The sequence below is a fragment of the Juglans microcarpa x Juglans regia genome, chromosome 4S, assembly GCF_004785595.1.
Source record: "Juglans microcarpa x Juglans regia isolate MS1-56 chromosome 4S, Jm3101_v1.0, whole genome shotgun sequence".
NCBI classification, from domain to species: domain Eukaryota; kingdom Viridiplantae; phylum Streptophyta; class Magnoliopsida; order Fagales; family Juglandaceae; genus Juglans; species Juglans microcarpa x Juglans regia.
In genome coordinates, this window is record NC_054601.1 from 3,136,059 (window position 1) to 3,158,432 (window position 22,374).

A 22,374-nucleotide genomic window follows, 5' to 3' on the forward strand; every position below is an offset into this window, starting at 1 on the left:
TAGTTGAAAGCATGGGATATCTAACTAACTAGTTTTCGTTTTCTTCTGTATAAGCAATACAATATTCAGACTAGTTTGTTCCAAAATGAAGTGCTCATTATATATATAGCAGTATCTTTTAAGTACAACATCGATGATCGATAAGATTACATTGCATAATTGCTTGTGGGGTTGTGCAATATTTATTCTAACCTTTTCCCTTGTCTAAATGATTGGGTTACACTTCTTTATTGTGATGTGGGGGCGTTGCAATAATCAGCCTGGCCGCATGCATGCAAAAGAATCAGACTTCATCCAAATTTGCTTGCCTTCCATGCCTGCAAATTTTACTTTGAGTCATTTCCTCTTCCCAAGCCTAGAAATAAATAAATCGATGTACAAACAAGCTAAAATATAGTAAAAGAATAAGAGGGAATTAACAGTTTCGTGTTTCCATGGCATCCATGCATGCTAAGCCCTCGATGCTAGTCCGGAATTTGGAGGAAATATTTGGACGTACGGTTAAGTAAGTATTTATCTTTTAGAACTCTTAACATACAAACAAAACTCAATACCGAAATACTAATGGAATTAACAAAGCATTAAGCATGCATATTGTGTCAATCCAACTCTCACTATCTGCCATCATTTTGACTATTTATTAGCCTTGAACTTATTTTTGGCAGACACTCAATTAATTTTGGGTTTCCAATGCGTGTAGTTCCTTTTCTTGATTATATATATATATATATATATATGTAATATTCGTCTAGTCCAGTCAAAATCTTAATTCATGCATGCTTGGAATATATGCAGTAACGGTGGTAGACAGATCAAATGACAGTGTAAAGGCGGTAAAGGAAAAAGAGGGCGGAGGGGAGCTTTTGTTACTGAAATCTAAGAGTGTGATTAAAGTGGTCACCGCAAAGCAAAACAAAGTGAAACAAACAGGAAAAAGGAAAAGGTGCGAAAGCATATATGTTCCTTCTTTCGCTCTTTCCTATTACATGCAAAATGGTGACAACCTAACCCATCATTACTGCCACTGACTTTATTCTCTAATCCCCATGAGCATGAATCTCTTTTCCAATTTTATAAGAATATAAAGAAAAATCTCTTCTCGGAAAAATGAAAAAAAGGGTTCCAAAGAAATTAAGAATTCTGTATAATTAAGATCAGCTACTTGGAGGAGGATGAACATCTTTATACCTATGTTTGCGTCTATACATATATATATATATATATACATATACAAATTTTGTTATATATCGATTACTATTCACTCCATACTTTATATTATATATTTTTTTATAAGATATAAAGTATAAAATAATGAATAAGGACTGATAAAAAAAATTATTCATATATACATACATATATTACAATAATTGAATAGCTATATATCCCCTTTGTTTCAATTAGTTAGTGCTTTTTTTCATACTTATGAGACCTTAATTAAGTTAAATTTCCACTTTTAAAAAGTTAAAAAGTTGTCATTAATGTATACAAGTACTGATCAACATGATGAAGCTTCAGCAATAATAAATAACCAGAGACTAGCTAGCCGTTATCAATGATTTGTACGGAGGGGAAAAAGTTCACTGCGATAAAATGTAATTAGGATGGAAGATTTTCCATCTTTAATGGGTAGGGTACAGAGTTTTATTGATGACGTAATGTCTTCTAAAGCAACAATATATATTTACTAGGAATGCTATTGATCATTATTCCACTTTATTTATTTTAAAATTATTATTTTTTATTTTATTTTATTCTTCTTAAACTAATTAAATTGTTATAATTTTAATTTATTATTATTATTTTAAAAGGTCACGCTTGCTGCATTGTACCAATAAGTATAAGTAATTAATTATATGACGTGGGATGCATCTTATAGACTATATACCACATAGCATGTATTGCTCTCTTTACTTTTAACAGGGGAAGATACATTTTGTACTCCAAATTACAATTTTTTTTTTTCAATTTGCATCCCAAACTGCTTGTTTTGATAATTATATGTATTGGATTATATTGGAGCCTTGTTGTTTTGAGTCGAGAAGACGTTAAGCGAGAGTTTGCTAGACTCTCGCTCGACATTGCGCTTGAGCAAAACTTAAACAAAGAGTTCGCTTACACCGCTCGACAGTTAGCTTGAGCAGACCTCAAACAAATTGTACGCTTGCGGCATGCGCAATAGTGGGCTTTAGCAAAACTCAATCCTAAAACTCACTGGAGTGTCGCTCGATTGGCCACTCAAGCCAATGCTAGATAGGATGTTCACTCAAGGCGTGCTCAACACTTCGCTCTAGCAAATAACCCTATTTTACCGCCTTAGGGTTTCTAACGTCATGCACTATATATAGGTTATGTTATTTGTTTGAGATGTATCAGATTGAGAGAACAATGAGAGGCAAATGGTGTAAAGCACTCTTGAGAAAGAAAATGCCCTAAAGAGAGAGTTGAGATTTGTGTCAGTAAAGTGAAGCTCTTGTAACTCATTATGTGTGATTGTAATCTCCTGCAAGCATATTTTTGAACCACGTCAAATTCTATGTGTCGTGTGTGTGCTTGATTCCTGTATTTTTGTATTCCTGTATTTTTGTATTTATTTCATTGTCTATCTAGTTATCGTTGTGCGTAGATGTAGTGTTTTTTCACGACAATTTGTACACTCATCATGATCTGATCTTAAATATTGATGAACATTAATATGGCATATTTATGACACAAATTTTGAAGATGATAAAGATTTGAATCGAGAAGAAAATGATGGTTGTTTTGAGTTATAAATTAATGACTGCTTTTATAGGTAGGGTACATATCAATGAAAAAATAGTTGTAGTCTAATGTACTTTGTCCTGTTTTTTATATCAATTATTGTCCTTCTGATCATGATGTCTGTTTTATTCCTTTTCAGTCAATCGTTTCTTCCTGTTATATTCTGATCATGACGGAAAAGGAAGCATATTATTTATAGCACAAAAATGGTCATGATCATGCATGTTAATTAATTTATCTATGTCCGGATATGCAGCGAGCTGATAATTGATGGACAAAAAGCTCACACTGGGCTAGCTTGGTATTATTGATGACCACAGAAGCTAGGCTTTGCCCTCTATAATGACTCTGGGTTTTTGACAGAGAGAATCAGCATAGCATTTGAGAAACAAACAAAGGCTAATACCAGCTATGTTTAAACAAACAAACAAAGGCTATAACCAGCTATATATGTTGAAAGTCGAAACAAACAAACTAAACCCTGACTGCTGCTGGGTATTGTGTTGGGACCAAAATAGATCCCTCAAACCGTAAGAGTGATTGGTTTCATGAATAGTGTGTGTGTATATATATATATATATATATGTATGTATATAGACTGTTGGACAATATCTTTGAGTGCTGGTTTTGGAATAGACTTCTGCACAAGATTCATTGATCTTCTGATCACATGATGCTGCTTGAGAAACCGCGATCGAAATTGTCGCAGCTGCCGGCCTGTGGCTGTGCTGGTATTGCATGCAATTAATCAGACAGTAGTACTTTTGTGTCTCGCATGCATTACCCAGTCAAAAGATTAAGAACCATAGTATGAAACTTCTAACCAATTAGAGATCACATGAATTGAAGTGTAAGTTGATGCTTTCGTTGCTTCTGCACCACCTTGGATATGGTTTCGAAAATGCACACAGTATGTCTGACCCAAAATAAAGAAACGACATGATTCCGCACGTGAAATGCCAGTTGATTTTGCTCCAACAGCCTTAGGCATATCATGCAAACTTTATTTCTTCTCAATCTAAGAACTTAAAGGATAGGATCAGAAGAATTAAGTCAAGAGGTCGAGAAATTAAGCAATAGAGACAGACAGGAAATGAAATATTTAAGCAAACCTGAAAATATCCTATGGATTTTACATCAACGTCGTAATTTCAATCTCAGTTGGGAATGAAAATATATATGCATTTACAACGTAATTTTAATTGTTTGTAACGAAGAATCGGATCTATTATCTATCCTCGTATCCTATACATGTATATTAATGAAGTCCCCTGTCCCATGCATTTTAATGTACGTACTGATTTTACGAGAGAGAAGGATTAACGTACGATGTGAGACAATAACAGAGGAAAAAGATTATTATTATTCCTTGATCGGGAGTTTAGAACAGAGAGGAGAGACGTCTTTGCATATTGGCCGAGAGCTACCAGTACTTGCACATTTGCAATAACTTTGAGGAAAAAGCTTTGGAAGTCGCATTATTAATGTAGAGTTAAAAAAAGTTGTACCAAGTCATGTACACAGTACCACTATTATGGTCAAAAGTTTTCTTCACCTTTTAGCTTTTGCACCTTTTATGTGTATTCATTTATTCATGAGTGATTAAACTTGTTCATACACACATTTTAAAGACGCAATCGCACTTAAGTATTTTTCTTGGAAAATGCAATCTCTCTCAAGTATTGTTTGGATAGTGAGTTGAGATGAAATGAGTTGAAATTAAAATTAAATAAAATTTTATTATAATTTTATTTTTAATATTATTATTATTTTATAATTTAAAAAAATTGAATTATTTATTATATTTTATGTGAAAATTTAAAAAAAATAAAATGATGAGATCAAATGAATCAAGACGAGACACTTCTTGTATCCAAACTAGGCTAATTTTCAGCATGCATCCCCACTGCAGCTGAGAGCCACTACCACTCGATCCCCTGCTCCCTCTATCAACTGATCTGAAAGATTGATTAATGCTAAATACAAATTTAGGCATGCAAGTTATTATGAAAAACTATGGAGCCCTTTATAAATGAATAAGCAAGACTTGAGAATAGAACGTACGGCACTTGGGAAAACGCCAAAAGGGGAAGGAACCCAATGCCATGAAATTCCTTGGTGTCTGTCTGATATTGCAACAATCAAGTCCCTTGGAAGTTTGAATAACGCATGCCCTTTCAAGCTGACACCCGCATACACAAACAAAAACTCAACCATCTCTTTCATTCTCTTTCTTTTTGTGGCTCACCTTTTTAAGCTCCAACATGGATTCTTTTCGCCAGTCCAAAATCCATAACTTCTGTAAATAGAGATATCTCTAGATTCCATTTATCCATTCGATCATCATCTTTGAATACATACTAGCAGACACATGATTGAGAACGACTTGAAATATATTTATATATATTCACTTGTATATATTTTGCATTAGAATTTCAAGAAGTAGAGAAATTATCTCCTTTTTGGTACTCATTGTGGTTTTAAGCTTTTAAGACCCCACTACCACTCCCACAGGCATCATTGCAGCTGAGGTGGTGGGGATATGAGCTCCTTTTAACTTTGTTTATCCTTTTCTGGTAGGGTTGAAGGAATGTCTGTTCGCTTGAGATTGTGAATTCCACTTTTTTTTTCTTATCCTTTTGTTCCTCCACTGTCTTGGATTTGACTACCTTTTCTGTGTTAAATGAAAGAACATCCAATCACAACCTTTGTTTGTTAATAAATGCTTGCAAGTTCCCATGGCATGTCACTTCATTCCAAACAGACATAGATCTGGCTGATACTTTTACATGTGATACCATTGGCCACAAAAATATATTTTTTTTCAGTAATTAATTGAAATTGTGTTGATTTGAGAGAAGAAAACGAGGATGAATGCAATACAAAATTTAAGGTAATATAGATATTCAACAAAAGATGGAACCAAAACCCATCTAATAACTGCACACCATACGTATAAAGAAAGCAGGGAACGGACTTTTCAACACCATCAAAAGCAGAGTTATGTTCTCTCCAAGCTGTCAACTCAAGTCAAGGCAGAGAGAAGCGGCCTTCCAAATGAATTTCCTTTTAGGCTAACCAAACATCTCTTGCCAACTATAGTATAGATACACTCTCTTTCCCTTCATTGAAACCCAGGCCAAACAACTCACTGACTCAGGACCACCAGCAAATATTACAAAATTCTAAAGAAAACAGGACAATAATCATTTTCATTTCACTTGAAATTGAATACATTTAGTAGAAAACATTTGCAAACAAGAGCCATTCGCCACTGTGACCCAATTAGTTTGGGTGGTTTGGCATTCTCGAATCAGTTCCAGAAACTAAATTTTCAACTGCAATCGGAAATATTGGATCAAATTAGTGCCTATAGCTTATATATGTGAAAGAAACGAACTGATTTGTCTAGGAAGACAGGGTAACGGCTTGTTGATCCAACAAAGAACAGGAATCCGCATTCACACTTTTAGCGCCATTAGATTGAAGGATTTTCTTCTTAAATTATCCAAGTTGTATTGAGGGAAATTCTTTGTTGAGAGCCGGTGCATCCCTCGATTAGGCCGAGATGCAGTGCCAATCAAAAAGGTAAATCGTATTCTGACCAACCCTCTTTCGTACTAAGGAACCAATGTCTAAATTTGTGTTGTCCATCCAAGCTATAACTCTCATCGTGTTAAGTAATATTCTCATATTACCTGTGGATAAAGTCTTGGGTATGTTTATAAATAATAAATAATTTTCTCTTTTGTAAAACCGGTTTTATCAGATGAGTTAAACCTATGAATTTTTTTCATAGTATCAGAGCCTGCTATAGGACTAATGTGGGCTCACACTACTTATTCCGTGAGAATGACTAGGAAAAATACTTGCTTACACGTGAGGGAGGGTATTGAGGAATAATCACACATTATCTGTAGACAAGGTCTTGAGCATGTTTATAAAGAATGAACAATCATCTCTTATAGAACTGATTTTATAAGATGAGTTAACCGCATGAATTTCTTCACTTCGTAAGCATGTATTGTCATCTCTTTTGAGGTGAAAACAAGAGATAAAAGATACTCTAGTGTTTCTGCGGGAAAGAAGCTCTGCATTATATTGTCACTATAACCAGTAAACCAGAACAAAAAGGTTAGAAAATGCAATCTTATCTCAGTTAAAACCGCATAGAAGATATCATCCCATTATCAAAAGACTCTAAAGTTTTTCTATCCCTGCACAACTGCTTTTAATTGTTCCCATCCTCTGCAGTGTTTCATTGTAATGAGATTAGCTGGATACTCAGACCTCAGACTTGGCATCCAGGAATTTTCCAAAAACCATGCACAAAGCTGTTTCTCAACAAAAATAAATAAAAATCTCAAGATACCCGAAATAGCATCATAGGGGAGCATCATTATAATCAATGACACAATAATTCGTGCGGTAGATGAAAGGCATAAGTTCCTCCCGATACAATGTTGACTCTTGGTCATGCTTTCCTAAAACAGTCAGCACCGGATATTGCGTAGTAGGTGATAAAGATAGGTGGTATATGAGATTTATATTATTTAAAAATAAAAAATTTTTATTCTTTAATAGAATTTTAATTATATCATTAACTAATCATTTAAAAATATGTCCGACGCGATATTCGTCTCGAAAATGCAGTTTCACTCAATGACAAGGTTGGATATGGTACAGTTTTCAAGCAAGCATCGATGGACTGCAAAGGGTCTAGAAAAATTGCCACCCTACTATTCAGTGGACAACAAAGGGTTTGGGCCTTGGGGGACTTTTGGACAAAAATTCATAGAATCCCCTGACCATTGCAGACCGAATATTGGCCCGCAACAATATTCTTCTTTTAAGCTAAACAGTCCAAAGCAATGCAAACAAAGAACAATATAAATAAATATATATATATATATATATATAATATGATCAAGATAAATAAATTCCTAATCCCCTACGATAATTTGTCTGACCTTCCAATAAGATCTCATTGTCACAAAAACGTACAAAACAAATCCCAAAAATAAAGCCTCAAATCTTTCTCTGACGTTGACCAATCAGGTATTGCTGTTGAGCTAATTTGGAACGTACCCAGGTGATTAACCCCTGGCTCCCCAAATATTATTTATTAATTGATATTTTATTATTCTACTGATTCTTGCATATCTCTCGGGTTAGTGCATCATGTCATGATTAACCCCCGTTTTAAAGAAGAATGATATTTTTGCTTAAATTATTATGATGATTTAATTAAAGCTAGTTAATTAATTATGGTTTATAGAGTAGGTCAAACGTCACACATTCGTCCGTGTTCCAAATATATATTAATAACCTAATTAATTAATTTAAAGATCAGAAATGGTCATGCATATATATTGAAAAATGATTCTCTCACCAAAAAATAAAAATACAACAAAAAGTATGTACAGATAAATAAGTAGTACGTGAATAATATTGATAGATACGCTTTGGAGTTCTTCTGTTTGGAGGGTTCTTTGCTCTAGCTTAAGGCGAAAAAGTCAAGCTACAATTTATTGTCTATATTTATATGTTTTTATTAGAATAATAGATACAGTCTTAGAGTATTGTGCAAGTCTCGCGTCTGCATATTTTAAAAAAAGGTAGAGTTCATTATTATTTTAGAAAAAAGTAGAGTTCATCATTTAAAAAAAAAAAAAATCATATAGATCTAAGATTTATCTACTTTTTAAAATGAGTGCGTTGAGCTTACACACCCTAATATTGTAGATGCCATTTCTTTGTTCTTTTTAGTCTATAATTAATCACTGCACATAAAATACTATTTTAGCTCCAAACCTTAGTTACAAACTTAATCACAAAGATTAAGTACCGTTAAAGTTATATGTACTTACAATTTTATTTACAATAATCATTTTGTTAGGTTTTTTTTTTAAATTCCAATTTTGAATTTCAATTTTTATGGTTTTCATCGTATCAATAAATAACATGTGAAAAAATATGTTTTTCTTTAAATATATTTAACATTTTCCATTGTTATTATATAGACTCGTGTTGCACTCAATACCCAACGTACACTTCAATATATATATGGGTGGGGTTGGTGGTTTCCCTCCTGGAACCAACCCCCTCAAACGAGGGTTGGGGTACCCATTTTGGGTACAGATCAGGTGCAACGGCGGACACCCCATTTGTCTGCCTGCCCTCCCGCATAAATGGGCAAATGGGTCACAACACGTTTCTAGGTCCAAAATGGCCCAAAAACATATGTAATGGGTCAAAACTGGTCCAAAACTTATTTCTAGGTCATTTTGGACCCATAATTTAACTATAAAATATATAAAAATAAAAATAACAAAAAATAATTTAAAATAATATAAATTATTAATTCTATACTACTAACTTGTAACTAATAACTAATAATCATAACTAAGCTATTACAATGATACATATTAAGAGAAAACTATTACAAAATTACAAATTCATTTAAAAATATTACAAATTGTACTATTGTAACAACATTACAATTAACTAAATTAATAAAAGAATAAAATTTTAACAGAATTTGAGATGGCAATGGCAGTAAAAAAGTCAATGGGTTGTGTTAATTGTTGTGAAACTGTGAGAATCGAGATCGTAAATTAAAAGTTTTGGATTGGAACCGTAAACTAATTTAGAGTTTCAATTTAAAATCCTAAATAATTTCAAATTCACAATTTAAAAATTATAATCATAAAAATATATGCACAATTCAATCTTACACAATACACAATTTACAATCTCATCCTCCGACTACTCAATTTAATCTCATCCTCCATAATTTAAAAAAAAAAAAAAAAAAAACATATGTGCATCGGTGCATGTGAATGAGGAACGGGAAACTTACCTTCAGTGACAGACTAGGCATGCAATAGATTAATGGTGATGGGAAATGATCTGAGTCCTCACAGCGTACGACGTATCGACTACGGAGCGAGAGAGAGTGACGACTGTAAGGGTTAGATAGATAGATAGATAGATAGAGAGAGAGGAGATACTGAAGGGAAAGTGGGGGTCGCGAGAGGGGGGAAAGATGATCCTAACAGCTTTTAGGGACATCAAATGTGCACCAACCGCAACCACTTCCGTACCTGATATATAAACCCAAGTTCCCTCGTGCAGGTTTGCATTAATTAGCAATAAAATGATAAAATTACTCTCCATTTATTATTAATTTACTCTTTTTTTTATATTTGATTTTTTTTAATTTTTAATTTTATTTAATAATTAAGAAAATGACTATTAATAAAATTTTATATTTTTTTAATTTTTTCTTAATAATTAAATATGTTAACAAATACTTAAAAAAATTAAAATATAATATAAGTGGTAAAAGATGAATAAACCGATTGGACGGATATCATTACCTTTTATTGAAGTGGATCGAGAAACATCCAGCACCCAATTGAATCATGTCATTTTAATTATATTAAATGGTATTAGATATATTTGATGTCCCCAAAAGCTGTAAGGATTATCTTCGTACGTAGCATAATCCATGTACTGCTGGTCTGGCGGCCGTGTGTCTAGCTAGGTTTCGGTTCCACATGCATGTTCATATAACAGAAATGCTAAAGCTGCCGAAAGTTTGTCTCGAAAGTCTGTTTCAAAATTTTTTTAAAAAAATATTTTTTAATAATATTATAAATTTTTTATTTTTTTAAAAAATATTTATAATAATTAAAAAAATATATAAAAAAATGTAAAGAAAAATAAAAAAATAAAATGTGCAGTTCGAGACACTTTTCGGGACAAATCTTCAATGACTATAGCACCTCTCTTCATATAATTCTGTATAATTTCGAATGTTATCTTACGTAGATCAAATGATACAATATAAGTAAAAGTTCTTAAATTTATGAAAATATAGAACAGCATATAAGTTATCATGCTTGCATATCCACCATTTGAGTCTTCAATAATTATTTCAAATAAATGATAATTTAATGATGATAAATATGTCACATCATACTAATTAGTGAAATAAAAATTAGATGATAATATGGTGTATATATTTTTTTTGTAAAAATACATTAATAAAGATGTACTACCAAAGTGTATATATATATATATATATACACACACACACTCTATTATAATAAGTGGCTATCTAACTGTGAATAGTAATTTTTATTTTTTTCCATTAACTTTTCTTGTTTTTCTGTTAAGTTTTGTTTTACTAAAAGACCATTAAAACCCTTGACCATTTGACGTGTAACTTTCTTGTAGAATTTAATAAAAGAGCCTGTTTTACTAAAAGGTCCTTAAGACTCTTGACTATTTGATGTATAGCTCCCTTGTAGAATTTAATGAATGATCATGTTTTACCAAAAGGCCATCAATAGCCCCACGATTAGATATTTTGCTGAATTTTAGATTTTTTTTTTAATCTTGATTTTTTTATCTTTCTTTAACTTTGTATTTTCTTTTCCCAGACAAATAAGCTATTAACTTTTTCACTTTTTTTTATTTAAATCATTATGTCAGGTGCATCCAGGAGCTAACACACCCGGACCGTTCTCTAGTGTGTGTGTATATATATATATATTATATAGGTAGCAGTACTACTAGCTACAACAATATCATGTCTGGCCTCTATTTCCTTTTTTTGCTTTCATTTTTTGAAAACCAACGGTACTAATTACTTTCATGATTGTATCATCTTAATCCAATCATTTTTAGTGTTGAGATAAAATATGTAGGACTAAACACGTTATAACGACCCAATAAAGCTGGCATCGGCACTGGATTTTAGTGTTACATGATGTTCATAGGTTGGCTATGATATTAATTATTTATGAGCTCATTTGAATGGTGAGATGAGATGAGAAGATTTTAGATGAGTTAAATAAAATATTGTTAGAATATTATTTTTTAATATTATTATTATTTTAGAATTTGAAAATGTTGAATTATTAATTATTATATTTTGTGTAAAATTTTAAAAAGTTATAATAATAAGATAAGATGAAATGAGATGGGTTGAGAGTATTTCTATATCCAAACGAGGCCTAAAAGAAATATCAACTACTCTCATGTAAGCATGCAACTGATAGACATACTTTAAAATAATTAATCAATAATACCAGCTTTATATATAACTTCTGAAATAATTACAAATTAAAGCTCATTTTCAACCAAAAAAAAAATATATATATATATATATATATCGGTGTGAAACTTGATCTTTAATATATATTACACCTACTTAATTTCTCATTATCATTCATTTCTATCATTCTTAATGTGAAACTTAAACAAAATATCAAATCGGACACAAAAAACATATAAACATGGGGATGCATTCGCACACCATGGCCTCGGTACGTACGTACGTAGGTAGTTTGGTAACATTAATGGTACTTGTCGTTTAATTCCAAGATATTTTTAAAAAGAGTAATGATATACAAATAACACGTTACACAATATTATATTGTATAATAATATTATAAAATGAGGATATTTTTGTAAAATGATATTATTTTTATAAGATATTTTATAAAAATACCTCTTATTTAAAATATAATTATATAAAATATTATGCATAAATTATTTTCTTTTTAGAAATCGACTTGGTTTAATTATTTGTTCGCGAAATTAGTCAAAAATAAGAAGCAGATCAACGTACGCGGTACGGCCAACATCCAAGATTAAGGTTATAAATTACCAGTACGCCGTCATGCATGTTTTTCAAGAACGACTTTGAATATACGCACGGTCGTCGTTTCCGTGTTGTTCACGATTTGAAGTAAAAAAGCGGCAGCAACATGAACAAATTAGTGCACACCAGTACCGTTTAATTGAATTGAATTATTGACGAACACTGCTCATGTCCACTTTTCATGAGTACTAGATATCAAGCATGCATGCATGTTTACCATGATATTTATGCAACACACGACCACAACGCTTGATCCAAAACACGGTTTCTTAAATATATATATATAAGTTTAATCTTGGATTAACTAATATTATTAGGTCGGAAATTGTTCTTGACTTTTTTTAACCTTAAATGAACGCTCGGTCGTTGTAATTAAGCGCCTGCTGTCTGAAATATCATGAATATTAATGGATGGAGCACCTAAATTACATAAAGAATGACATGAATCACACGATGGATGAGATAAAGGATCGTATATATTCTCATCAACAGTACTCATGACATTACATAATAATTTTTTTTGTTAAAAAAAAAAAAGACTTCAGTCTGCTGGCTATACCTTCGACAAAAGAAAAATAAACACATTTTATATATTTAAAGTAATCTTAGATACAATTTTAAGATATGTAAATTTCGAATTGTATTAATGTCGTTTAATTGGCAGCTGTTTAGCAATTTAGTCCTCTAATGCGTGCTAGTTGTGTGATTACATTAGTTTAGTCAGACCAAAAATAATTGGGAAAAGGAAAAGACCAGAAAGGTTACGAGTCCGAGTCTTCCACCCAAAAAGAAAAAGAAAAAACTAAGGAATTCAGCAAATTAAAGATGATGACTCCAAGTAGGGGTCGGGCACCGTTTCTTGCCGCGTGGCAATCTCTTGTTTAGTGTGGACGGTAGACCCAAAAGCCAAGCCGCATTTAAAATATAAAATTAATAAAAAAAATTTATTCATTATTCTAACATCATACATTATATATAATTTTTATTTATTTATTTATTTTATTAAATATATAATATATGAATTATAAGTGGAATAGTTTAATTAATTTAAAAAAATAAATAAATATAATGCATAATATCCAAAAATGATGAATAATAAAACTAGGACCGACTAGATCAACAGCTTGATCTGCATGTTGCTGACTCATTGGTTAGGACGTCATCAGATACGCAACTGCTGACATACCTGAAAATGACAACGTTGTACCATTGGACAGTTGTCCTCATTTTGAATATGCATTCAATTGGGGTTGATGCTCCGTTGCTTCCTTCCCTTTTTCTATATGAGTACGCATTAAATGCCGTTCGTTAAAAATATAAAATGAATAATTAAATTTATTTATTTTTATTTAAATCTTTTAATTAAATAATAATTTTACATGATATTAAATTAGAGATTATGAATTTAAATTTTGACTCTATACTTTATTTATTTAATAAATATTTTATGTGTTGTGTTAGTCTCACTTATTTGGAATAATTTAGCCATATGCGATGTGAGTGTTAAGAATATAATATAAATAAATCTACACATTTTCATCCATTTAACCTCTATTCACAATGGTGATTTTATATTCTCACTATTACAATGAGTTATTCTATTTTTAAGTATGAATAACGATAGGGTTACTACCCTACTACTACTCATTTATTACTCTTTTTGTATTTGATTTTTATTTGATTTTTTTATTTTACTTAATGATTAAGGAAGTGATTATTAATAAATTTCTATATTTTTTTAATTTTTTCTTAGTGATTAAGGATGTTAAAAAAATACTTAAAAAAAATAATAAAAAAAAATTTTTGAAATGAACTTAGGTAATAGATGGATAGTAATAGAGTAGTAACTTGTAAAACATACATCCTCCTTACTGTTTACATAACAATATTTGATTTGCAAGATATTTTATTCTTAAACTTCTCTTACAAATCTTATCATGCCGAGTCAATGGCGGTAAGGGGGGTGCATCCTCCGCACCAATTTATAAATATAATTTTTTTCAACAATAATAGGTAAACGAAGTATTAACTTTTTAAAAAAATACGTATAATTGAGTTATTATATTTTTTTTAAAATAAAATTTCTTTTGTAAAGAGTAATAAACATTGAGTTTAGGAGTATTATTTTTAAGAATGTTTTCATCATGCTATGTTAATATGTTTTGCATGAATGCCTACTTAAGATTTATAAATCAACAAGAAGTATTAGCCGTCAATTAAATAAACTATTCAATAGAGTTCCTTTTTTTCCTCTTGACTTGTTATTGACATCCTTGTTATAACATATATATATATGTATGTATATATATATATATATATATATATATATGCTGCACCAAGTGTCCAGTGCCACATACTATTATTAGATTTAGGTTGATGTCATTTCTAACAATCCAAGAAAAAACTCAAGCCACAATTAATGGATTTATTATTTATATTTGTTGATTACAATCAAGTTCCTTGAAATATTTCTAAAACTCAATTCCACCGAATTATGAAGAACATATAACATATACGTGTGAAACTTGACATTTAATGTGCCTTTATACTATTCATTCTGTTTTACTATATATATATATATATTTTAATTTGGCTTATTTATTCACAATAATCTATCTTGCCTATTCATTTGCTTAGTAAAACACTTCAATTATTTTTTCATGGGATATAAAACAAAATCACACTTTCCTAATTAACCAATAATTAAGAATCTTAAATCAGGTTTGGAAAGTATAAATTTCTCAATTTTTTTAAACTATTAATCCAACCATCTTTTCACCAAAACAATCATAATTATAAAAAATGAGAACTGCTACAACCACAAAAATATCTCAGAAAAATAAATCTAAAACTGATATAATTTCATATGATTTGTTAGATCTAACGTATAACTTCAAACAACATCTTCAATTTATGAGTTTATTTTTGTTAGATGTTTTTGTGGTTAAGTTATTTATTTAAAAACATATATATTAACTTGGTTTTCATAACAAATAAAAATTTAAATAACTTTCACAAAACTCATATATATTAACTTGTTACATGGTCCCATCACTTCTCAAACAATTTCAACATTTATAGGGGAAAAAAAAAAAAAAAACTTAATCTATGCATACTTTCAATGGATCCCAACACTTCAGAAAAATTCAATGAAATCAATTTTTATGAATTTTCGAAAAAAATTTATAAATTTATTACAAATAACAAAAATCCAACATCCGATGGTTCCGATCCAAGCATCTCCTAGCGTTCGTGACAAATATGGAGTTAACCGAAGCCAGGGGGAGAAGAGAGAGAGCGAGTGTGACGCTCCCCTATATACGTGCAATATTACAATACCAGCTCTCTAACAACCAAAACCAATTTGATAGGATCGTAAAACACACGCACCATAATAGAACGTGAATATATATATATATAGCTGCTTCCCTGGTCAATGTATTATGTCCTCATACACGCGGCATCGTAGACCACATCTGGCATTCTCATCGGACGGTATGAAGGAGGATCTTTCTAGGAAGCACAATCAGGCGCAACACAGAACATGGGTCCCTTCTCCACGTGGCCTTAAAATCCCATCTCCATTGTACAATCGTCCATGTTTAAAAGGCCAGCCCCTTGTGAAAATGGAAATTCTCCGCTCTCTCCTCTCCCCTCCCCTTCCCCCTCTACTCTTCACAGTTCACACAAAATCTCCGTGACCGATCGTAGTATTTTAGTTTTCCTATTTAACTCTTTCTCTGTTTGTTTGCAACCACAACGACAAGAGTATATATTTAGCCATGGACAACATCGGCGAGGATTACAAACAGTACAAAAATTATTGGGAAACCAGCATGTTCTACCAAAGTGAAGAGTTTGATAGGTGTGTATATATATTTTTTTTTCTCGCACCGATTCTTCAAAATTTTATGGTTTTCTTTTTCTTTTTTTTTTCTTTATAAAAAAAAATCTGGGGGGCTCGTCATGGCAGTTGGGGATTGGACGAGGCGTTTTCTGGGTACTATGATTCGAGCTCGCCGGACGGGGCAGCATCGTCGGCGGCCTCGAAGAACATTGTCTCGGAGAGGAACAGAAGGAAGAAGCTGAACGATAGGCTGTTTGCACTTAGAGCAGTGGTCCCCAACATCAGCAAGGTGTGATGCACTAGTCTGAACTAACCGTTCGTTGCTCACTAGGAATATATAATTCAAACAGTAGTTAGTGATGATGTTCATCACTTTCGGCCGTTGAATTATACATAGCTAGGCTGGCTTAGTTCCTTGTTTTAAAAAACAAATCTGGGATTCCCTTTTTTTATGTGATAATTTGTTCCAACGTTCTTTTGTTTACGGTTATTAGATGGATAAGGCTTCAATAATCAAAGATGCTATTAAATACATCCAAGAGCTCCAGGAACAAGAAAGAAGAATCCAAGCCGAGATAAAGGAGCTTGAATCCTTGAAATCGAAGAAAAATCTGGGTTATGACTTCGAGGAAGAGCTACCCATCTTGTTGAAATCAAAGAAAAAGATCAGAACTGACCAATTTTATGATTCTGGGGGATCAAGAACTTCCCCTATTGAAGTCCTTGAAGTGAGCTTCTCTCTCTCTCTCTCTCTCTCATACACAGATAAAGATAAATACGATTTAAATAAAATATTCAACATTGCATTTATATGGTTTTGGTATTGAAATTAATATAGTTGAAATAATTGATGGGATGGGGGAGTGAGTGCAGCTTAGGGCGACTTACATGGGGGACAAAACTGTGGTGGTGAGTCTAGCATGCAGTAAAAGAACAGATACAATGGTGAAACTCTGCGAGGTCTTCGAATCTTTGAAGCTTAAAATCATTACGACGAACATCACCGCTTTTTCTGGGAGGCTTGTGAAAACAGTCGTCGTTGAGGTCAGTCCTCCTCCTTTTCCTTGCTTTTTTTTTTTTTTTTTACTCTGATCTTCCTATCAAAATCCCACTTTTCACAATTAATTTCTAAGCACATTATAACGTACACTACTCCGGCTTGATGATCAGTTGCTAATTAAGAACCAGCATGCACGCGCGTGACGTGCATATCTTATGTGTGTGTGTGTGTGTGTGTGTGCATGTATATGAATGTATGGCTAACATCATGTTAAATGTTCTAAAAGAATTAGGATGCAACCAATGGCTAGGGTTGAATTTGGGTTTGATTCTCTTTCGAATTTTTCTTGATCATAAACTATATGGACGGTTGGATATAAACACACACCAGCTTGGGGATCAAGGAATTAATATTATGGTTAAAAATTGAATGGGAGGGAGGGAGAAAAGGAAGAGAAACAGCTGGAATTGTGGGGCATCATGTACTAGGTATGAATATTGATAGATCAACTTTAATTAAAGTGGATCAGCAATAATGTGAGTTTGATATGGCATTTTTACGAGAATGATGAGTGGTCATGTAATCCAGAGTCCACACAGTCTTCGATCGAATATAACAATGAGTAGATGAGCAAAAGTGAGGAAAGCGCGGCGCCTGACCCCATCATCAGATTTCCACTTTGAACATAAATGAGTCTTTTGCGGCCCGCCTTCTTTCTTTGCTTTCTTTTTTTCTTCTTCTTTTTTTCTCAACAAGTTCTAATATTTAGGGTTTTTGCAACTATTCCTATTTTATTTGATTATATATATATATATATATATATGGGTCAATTTCATGTTTTTGAAAAAAATAGTTGAGATAAGGTTGGGAAATTAATTAGGTTTTAGATTCATATATATATATATATATATATATATATATATAAACAAGCGGCATGTTATCAATAGGAAATTTAATGTTTGCAAACTGAGGTATATATAAAGACGTAGTACGTACTCATTGAAAAGACAGATTCTTTTTCCTAATCTTTACAGTGGGATTTTCACAGCTAGCTCTGCAGAATCATGACACATTTTTTCCCCTAACTTCGAGACAAAGTGTATATATATATATTGATTGGTCCCTTTCTTTGAAAGCAATCGTTACATGATATGTTTGTGATCATCTTGTATATATATGTCCATATATACATACGCTCGATCCCATGCATCATGCAATAAGTACTATTGGTCCCGCGGGAGTGGTTACCATACATATTGTACATGCACCATTCTTTCTTAGTTTCTTGGACTGGTTAATTACTTAATTACATATATAAATATTCCATGATTTTTATAGTTCTTTTTTTAAAAAAATATATATATATTTACATTCGGTTTTGGATTAATTTATTGGTTAATTAATTTCTTTTTGGTAGTGAGGATTTTTTAATAAAACCCTTAGATCATCTGTTCATATTTTGGCTACTGGCTTAATGGGAGGTAGTTTTGCCATATAATGACAAATTATATATATCCCGCCATGCATGGATGCAGATCTATCACATCTAATTTAAATTTGATAGGTGACGTTCGTTTTCTTTTTAATTAACATGCAAACAGCCCACATGATGATGATGGCGTTTATATTGTAACTTCATTCCATATGAAATTGTGGCCATGTTGTATACAATCGTTGCATCATTTAAAATAATAAAATTATGAAAATTATTTAAAAGAAAAAAAAAAAAAAAAAACCTGATCTCCCTAATTATAAGTGAGAAATACTCAATGTACTTTCTCTAAGAGGTGGCCGCTTGCGGCCGGGTCTCACCACCATATAAGGGTGGCCGGGTCTCACACCAACCCTTAGCCATAGCGGAGTGAATTCGACCGGCCACCTTGATCGCTAGGGTGACTTCCATTAAGCACTACCTTTTAATTGGTGGTTCTGACAAATTTTATAGGGCTGGTGTGAAATCCAACCCTTTTTATGTGTATCAGGGCACCCGCCGACCAGCCCCTTGAGAGGTGACCTATTTTTAAGAGTGTTACTGATAATATTTCCTTCACATGATTTCTCATATGATGAGTGATAAATTATTTTCAAATTGTTTTGTTCTTTGATGAGTATTATTAATTTGCATGTGTTTTAAATGACATGGCGATTCTAAATCTATACATGTTAGAATGTCATGACTTGTAGATTTTAGATACTATTTTTGCAATTAATATTCCACTCGATCGATGGTGAATCTGAATAATTAAGCAAGCAAGAAACACACGCTTAATTCCCTTATGACTCATGAGACTTTTTGAAGAGAAGGCCAATTTGCCATTTTGCATTATTTAAGGAATGGAATAAATATTGGTCTGAATTAATTATATATATATATATATATATATTCAATTTGAGTATGAGTTCTAAAATGACATGATGAACTGGTAATTTTGTCATTCTCAAAAGGATGTGATCGATGTTTTCTTAGGTCTTATTTTTCAACGGCCAAATTTCTTTGACTTTTAATTTCTTGTTGCTGTCGTTTAAACGTTTAAAGCAATATTTTCCAGTGCATGGGGTCCAATTCAGGTAAAATAGTTCTTCTTCGACATTAATGGACGCTACCAAGAAGAAAAAATACTTTTCGATAGTTCGATACACGACACACAAGATTTAGATGGTCAAATGTTTGAAAAAAGTGTCGATGCATATGGGTAATTGTTAACGATTTTGGTCAGCATCTTGTTGCTATCCGATTTATCTTTGAAAATCTCCAATATTTTACTTAAAAAGATATCACAATATATAGAATATTATTGTTTCTTCATATAGAAATTAATTTCCAGTATAATTTATTTAAATCTGCGTTCAACTGGCTAGCTAGCTTGAGGGTGACTAGCTCCACAGCTATCCACCATTGATTGAAAAATCTAATCTCCAGTACTAGTACTCCTCCTCTATTTGTGGTTGAATTGGGAATTTTCCAAATAAGCTGAGATATCTTAAGAATTTTGTCAAAACTCCGATATTCAAAGTAATAAAAAGATGATAGACATACATAAAATAATAATAATAATAATAATAATTTTGTTCTCACTTGTGAATTTGCTCAAACAAATAGATGAAACGTTTTACTTCGTATTTCTGTCTTTTTTATACTTTATGATCTTAAAACTCAGATTGAAACTCTTAAATATTTTTGTTCTATAAAATGAAAGCATCACCAGATCATCAAAGAGAATATGAATTGAATGGACTAGGAAAAATAAAAAAAGAGGAAGAAAAGAGAGGAGATTGGCATTCTAATACTTACACTATAGTTCTTATGTAACAGTAACACTATACAGTGCTAGAAGATCAGAATTGAGAGCAAAGAAATATATATTCTCATAATTTGTACATTGCTGAAGGCACATAGATAGATCATTAGGGGAAGTTATTTAATAATGTTTTTTCTTTACATGATTTAACAGTAGAGAAGATAGGAGATCTGGTTTCAGAAACTCAGTTCTGTTTGTTGTGCAGGCAGAGGAAGAGGAGAAAGATCAGTTGAAGATAAATATAGAAACAGCCATTGCAGCTCTCAATGACCCACAAAGCCCTATGAGCATCTAATCAGAAGTAACATGAGATGAGACCCCAAGTTCGAGTCAGTCCTCTTTAATAAAGGGTGAGGATGTTTGGTCACTATATATGGCTTTTCATGTCTTGATCTGAGAGAAGTTCCTTTTCACTCTTTTGTTGGGGTTTTAATCAATGGTTTCCACGCAAGAGGGTCTCAATCTGGTGTTGCTTATTGGGAGGAGAGAGTCGCAGTTCTTTAGTACCCATCATGATATGTCATAGTTCAGTTTATAGTTTTATGCTGTTACCTGAACAACCTTCGTCTAATAAAACTTGCGTTTCATCGTATCTCTCTCTCTCTCTCTATCTAAGCTGTTTCATCATTCATGTAATAGTTTCAATCGACTTCTTTAATATAAATAAAAATAAAAAAACCTGGACAATGTAATCGGATGAAATCTTATTTCAAGCTCAATGAGACTGAAAATGTAATTTTTAATATGATTAGTTTACCATTTAGTATAAAAGAAGTTCTTTACCTTGATCGAGCACCATTAATTTAATTTAAAACATGATTTATTTCCCTTGATGGGGTTGAAGCAAATCTTTGTTTTTCCATTTCATCCAGTCTTCTCTGCAACTTCAATGGCGCAAGTGTCGGTTATGATTTAGGTATCGTTTGGATTCGAAGATGAGTTGTGAATAGTAATGAGATAGGTTGTAAATAGTAGTGAGATTTATGAGTTAAAGTTGTTGAATAATAGTGAATAGAAGTGAGATGAGTTGAGATGAATTGTGAATACAAACCGGGCCTTAAGCTCTTTCTCTGATTCTCTCTAATGCCTCTTCAAACGAAGGAGAAGAAGATGATACACGTGCGAATAATCAATCGGCTATTGATAAAAAAAATTAAAGCTACTGTGGAGGGTCAATCGCAAGATGCTACGAGTTGTGGAGAGAAATTGAGCTACGGGGATTATCAAAATTTTGGTAGGTATGGAGATTATAGGCAGTATGAGAGTAATTGGGGGATGGGTCCGTGCCGGAGATGCAGTAGAGGGATGAAAGTGGGGTTAGATGGACAGGAAAGAGTGGGAGAAATGAGATTCCGGCGGAAATAGTTTAGGTGAAGCAGGAGGGTTAATAAAGAATAGGCCGAGAGAGAGGACCAGGTCAAGTTAACGGGAATAGCTGCGCTTACAAGTTCGAGTAAAATTCGCGGTTGATACCTTAGACCTATTATTTTTACTACCTACTTTTTCTTTTCTTTTCTTTTTACTGTTTAAATCTGAATTAAAATTCTCAGAATGACTTTTTTGTATAATCTAAAAAAATTAACTAATGTAATCATATAATTTAATTAAAAATAAATTTATTTTTATAAAATTAAATTTATTTTTAATTAAATTATATGATTACATTGATTGAATTTATTCTTTTCTAAATTATGCAAGAAGGTCATGTTTTAGAAATTTTAATCCAAATGGCAGATTCAAATAGCAAAAAGAAAAAAAAAATAATTAAATAATAAAGCAGTAATAAAAGAGA

At 32.1% G+C, this 22,374-nt stretch overlaps 1 protein-coding gene and 1 long non-coding RNA gene across 2 annotated transcripts; one reads left to right on the forward strand and one right to left on the reverse strand.

The window, feature by feature from the left end:
• Window positions 1-437: 437 nt before the first annotated feature.
• Window positions 438-19,589, reverse strand: LOC121263251. Its single transcript, XR_005940225.1, has 3 exons — window positions 19,462-19,589; window positions 2,521-2,531; window positions 438-450 (listed from the first exon to the last, which is right to left on the reverse strand). It is a non-coding gene; the product is annotated as an uncharacterized LOC121263251 (long non-coding RNA).
• LOC121263101 (transcription factor bHLH35-like) lies at window positions 16,038-21,172 on the forward strand. The gene is made up of 5 exons (XM_041165893.1): window positions 16,038-16,301; window positions 16,410-16,572; window positions 16,778-17,011; window positions 17,157-17,327; window positions 20,788-21,172. Exons 1-5 carry the CDS (start codon window positions 16,219-16,221, stop codon window positions 20,875-20,877), a joined length of 741 nt encoding a protein of 246 aa, XP_041021827.1. The 5' UTR covers window positions 16,038-16,218; the 3' UTR covers window positions 20,878-21,172.
• The last annotated feature ends 1,202 nt before the right edge of the window (window positions 21,173-22,374 follow it).

Excerpts from the sequence above, each read along its gene's own strand:
- LOC121263101 (XM_041165893.1), top strand. The coding sequence starts at position 16,219 with ATGGACAACATCGGCGAGGATTACAAACAGTACAAAAATTATTGGGAA. Across the intron at positions 16,573-16,777 it reads TGGTCCCCAACATCAGCAAG|ATGGATAAGGCTTCAATAAT; the intron begins GTGTGATGCACT and ends TACGGTTATTAG. Across the intron at positions 17,012-17,156 it reads CCCCTATTGAAGTCCTTGAA|CTTAGGGCGACTTACATGGG; the intron begins GTGAGCTTCTCT and ends GAGTGAGTGCAG.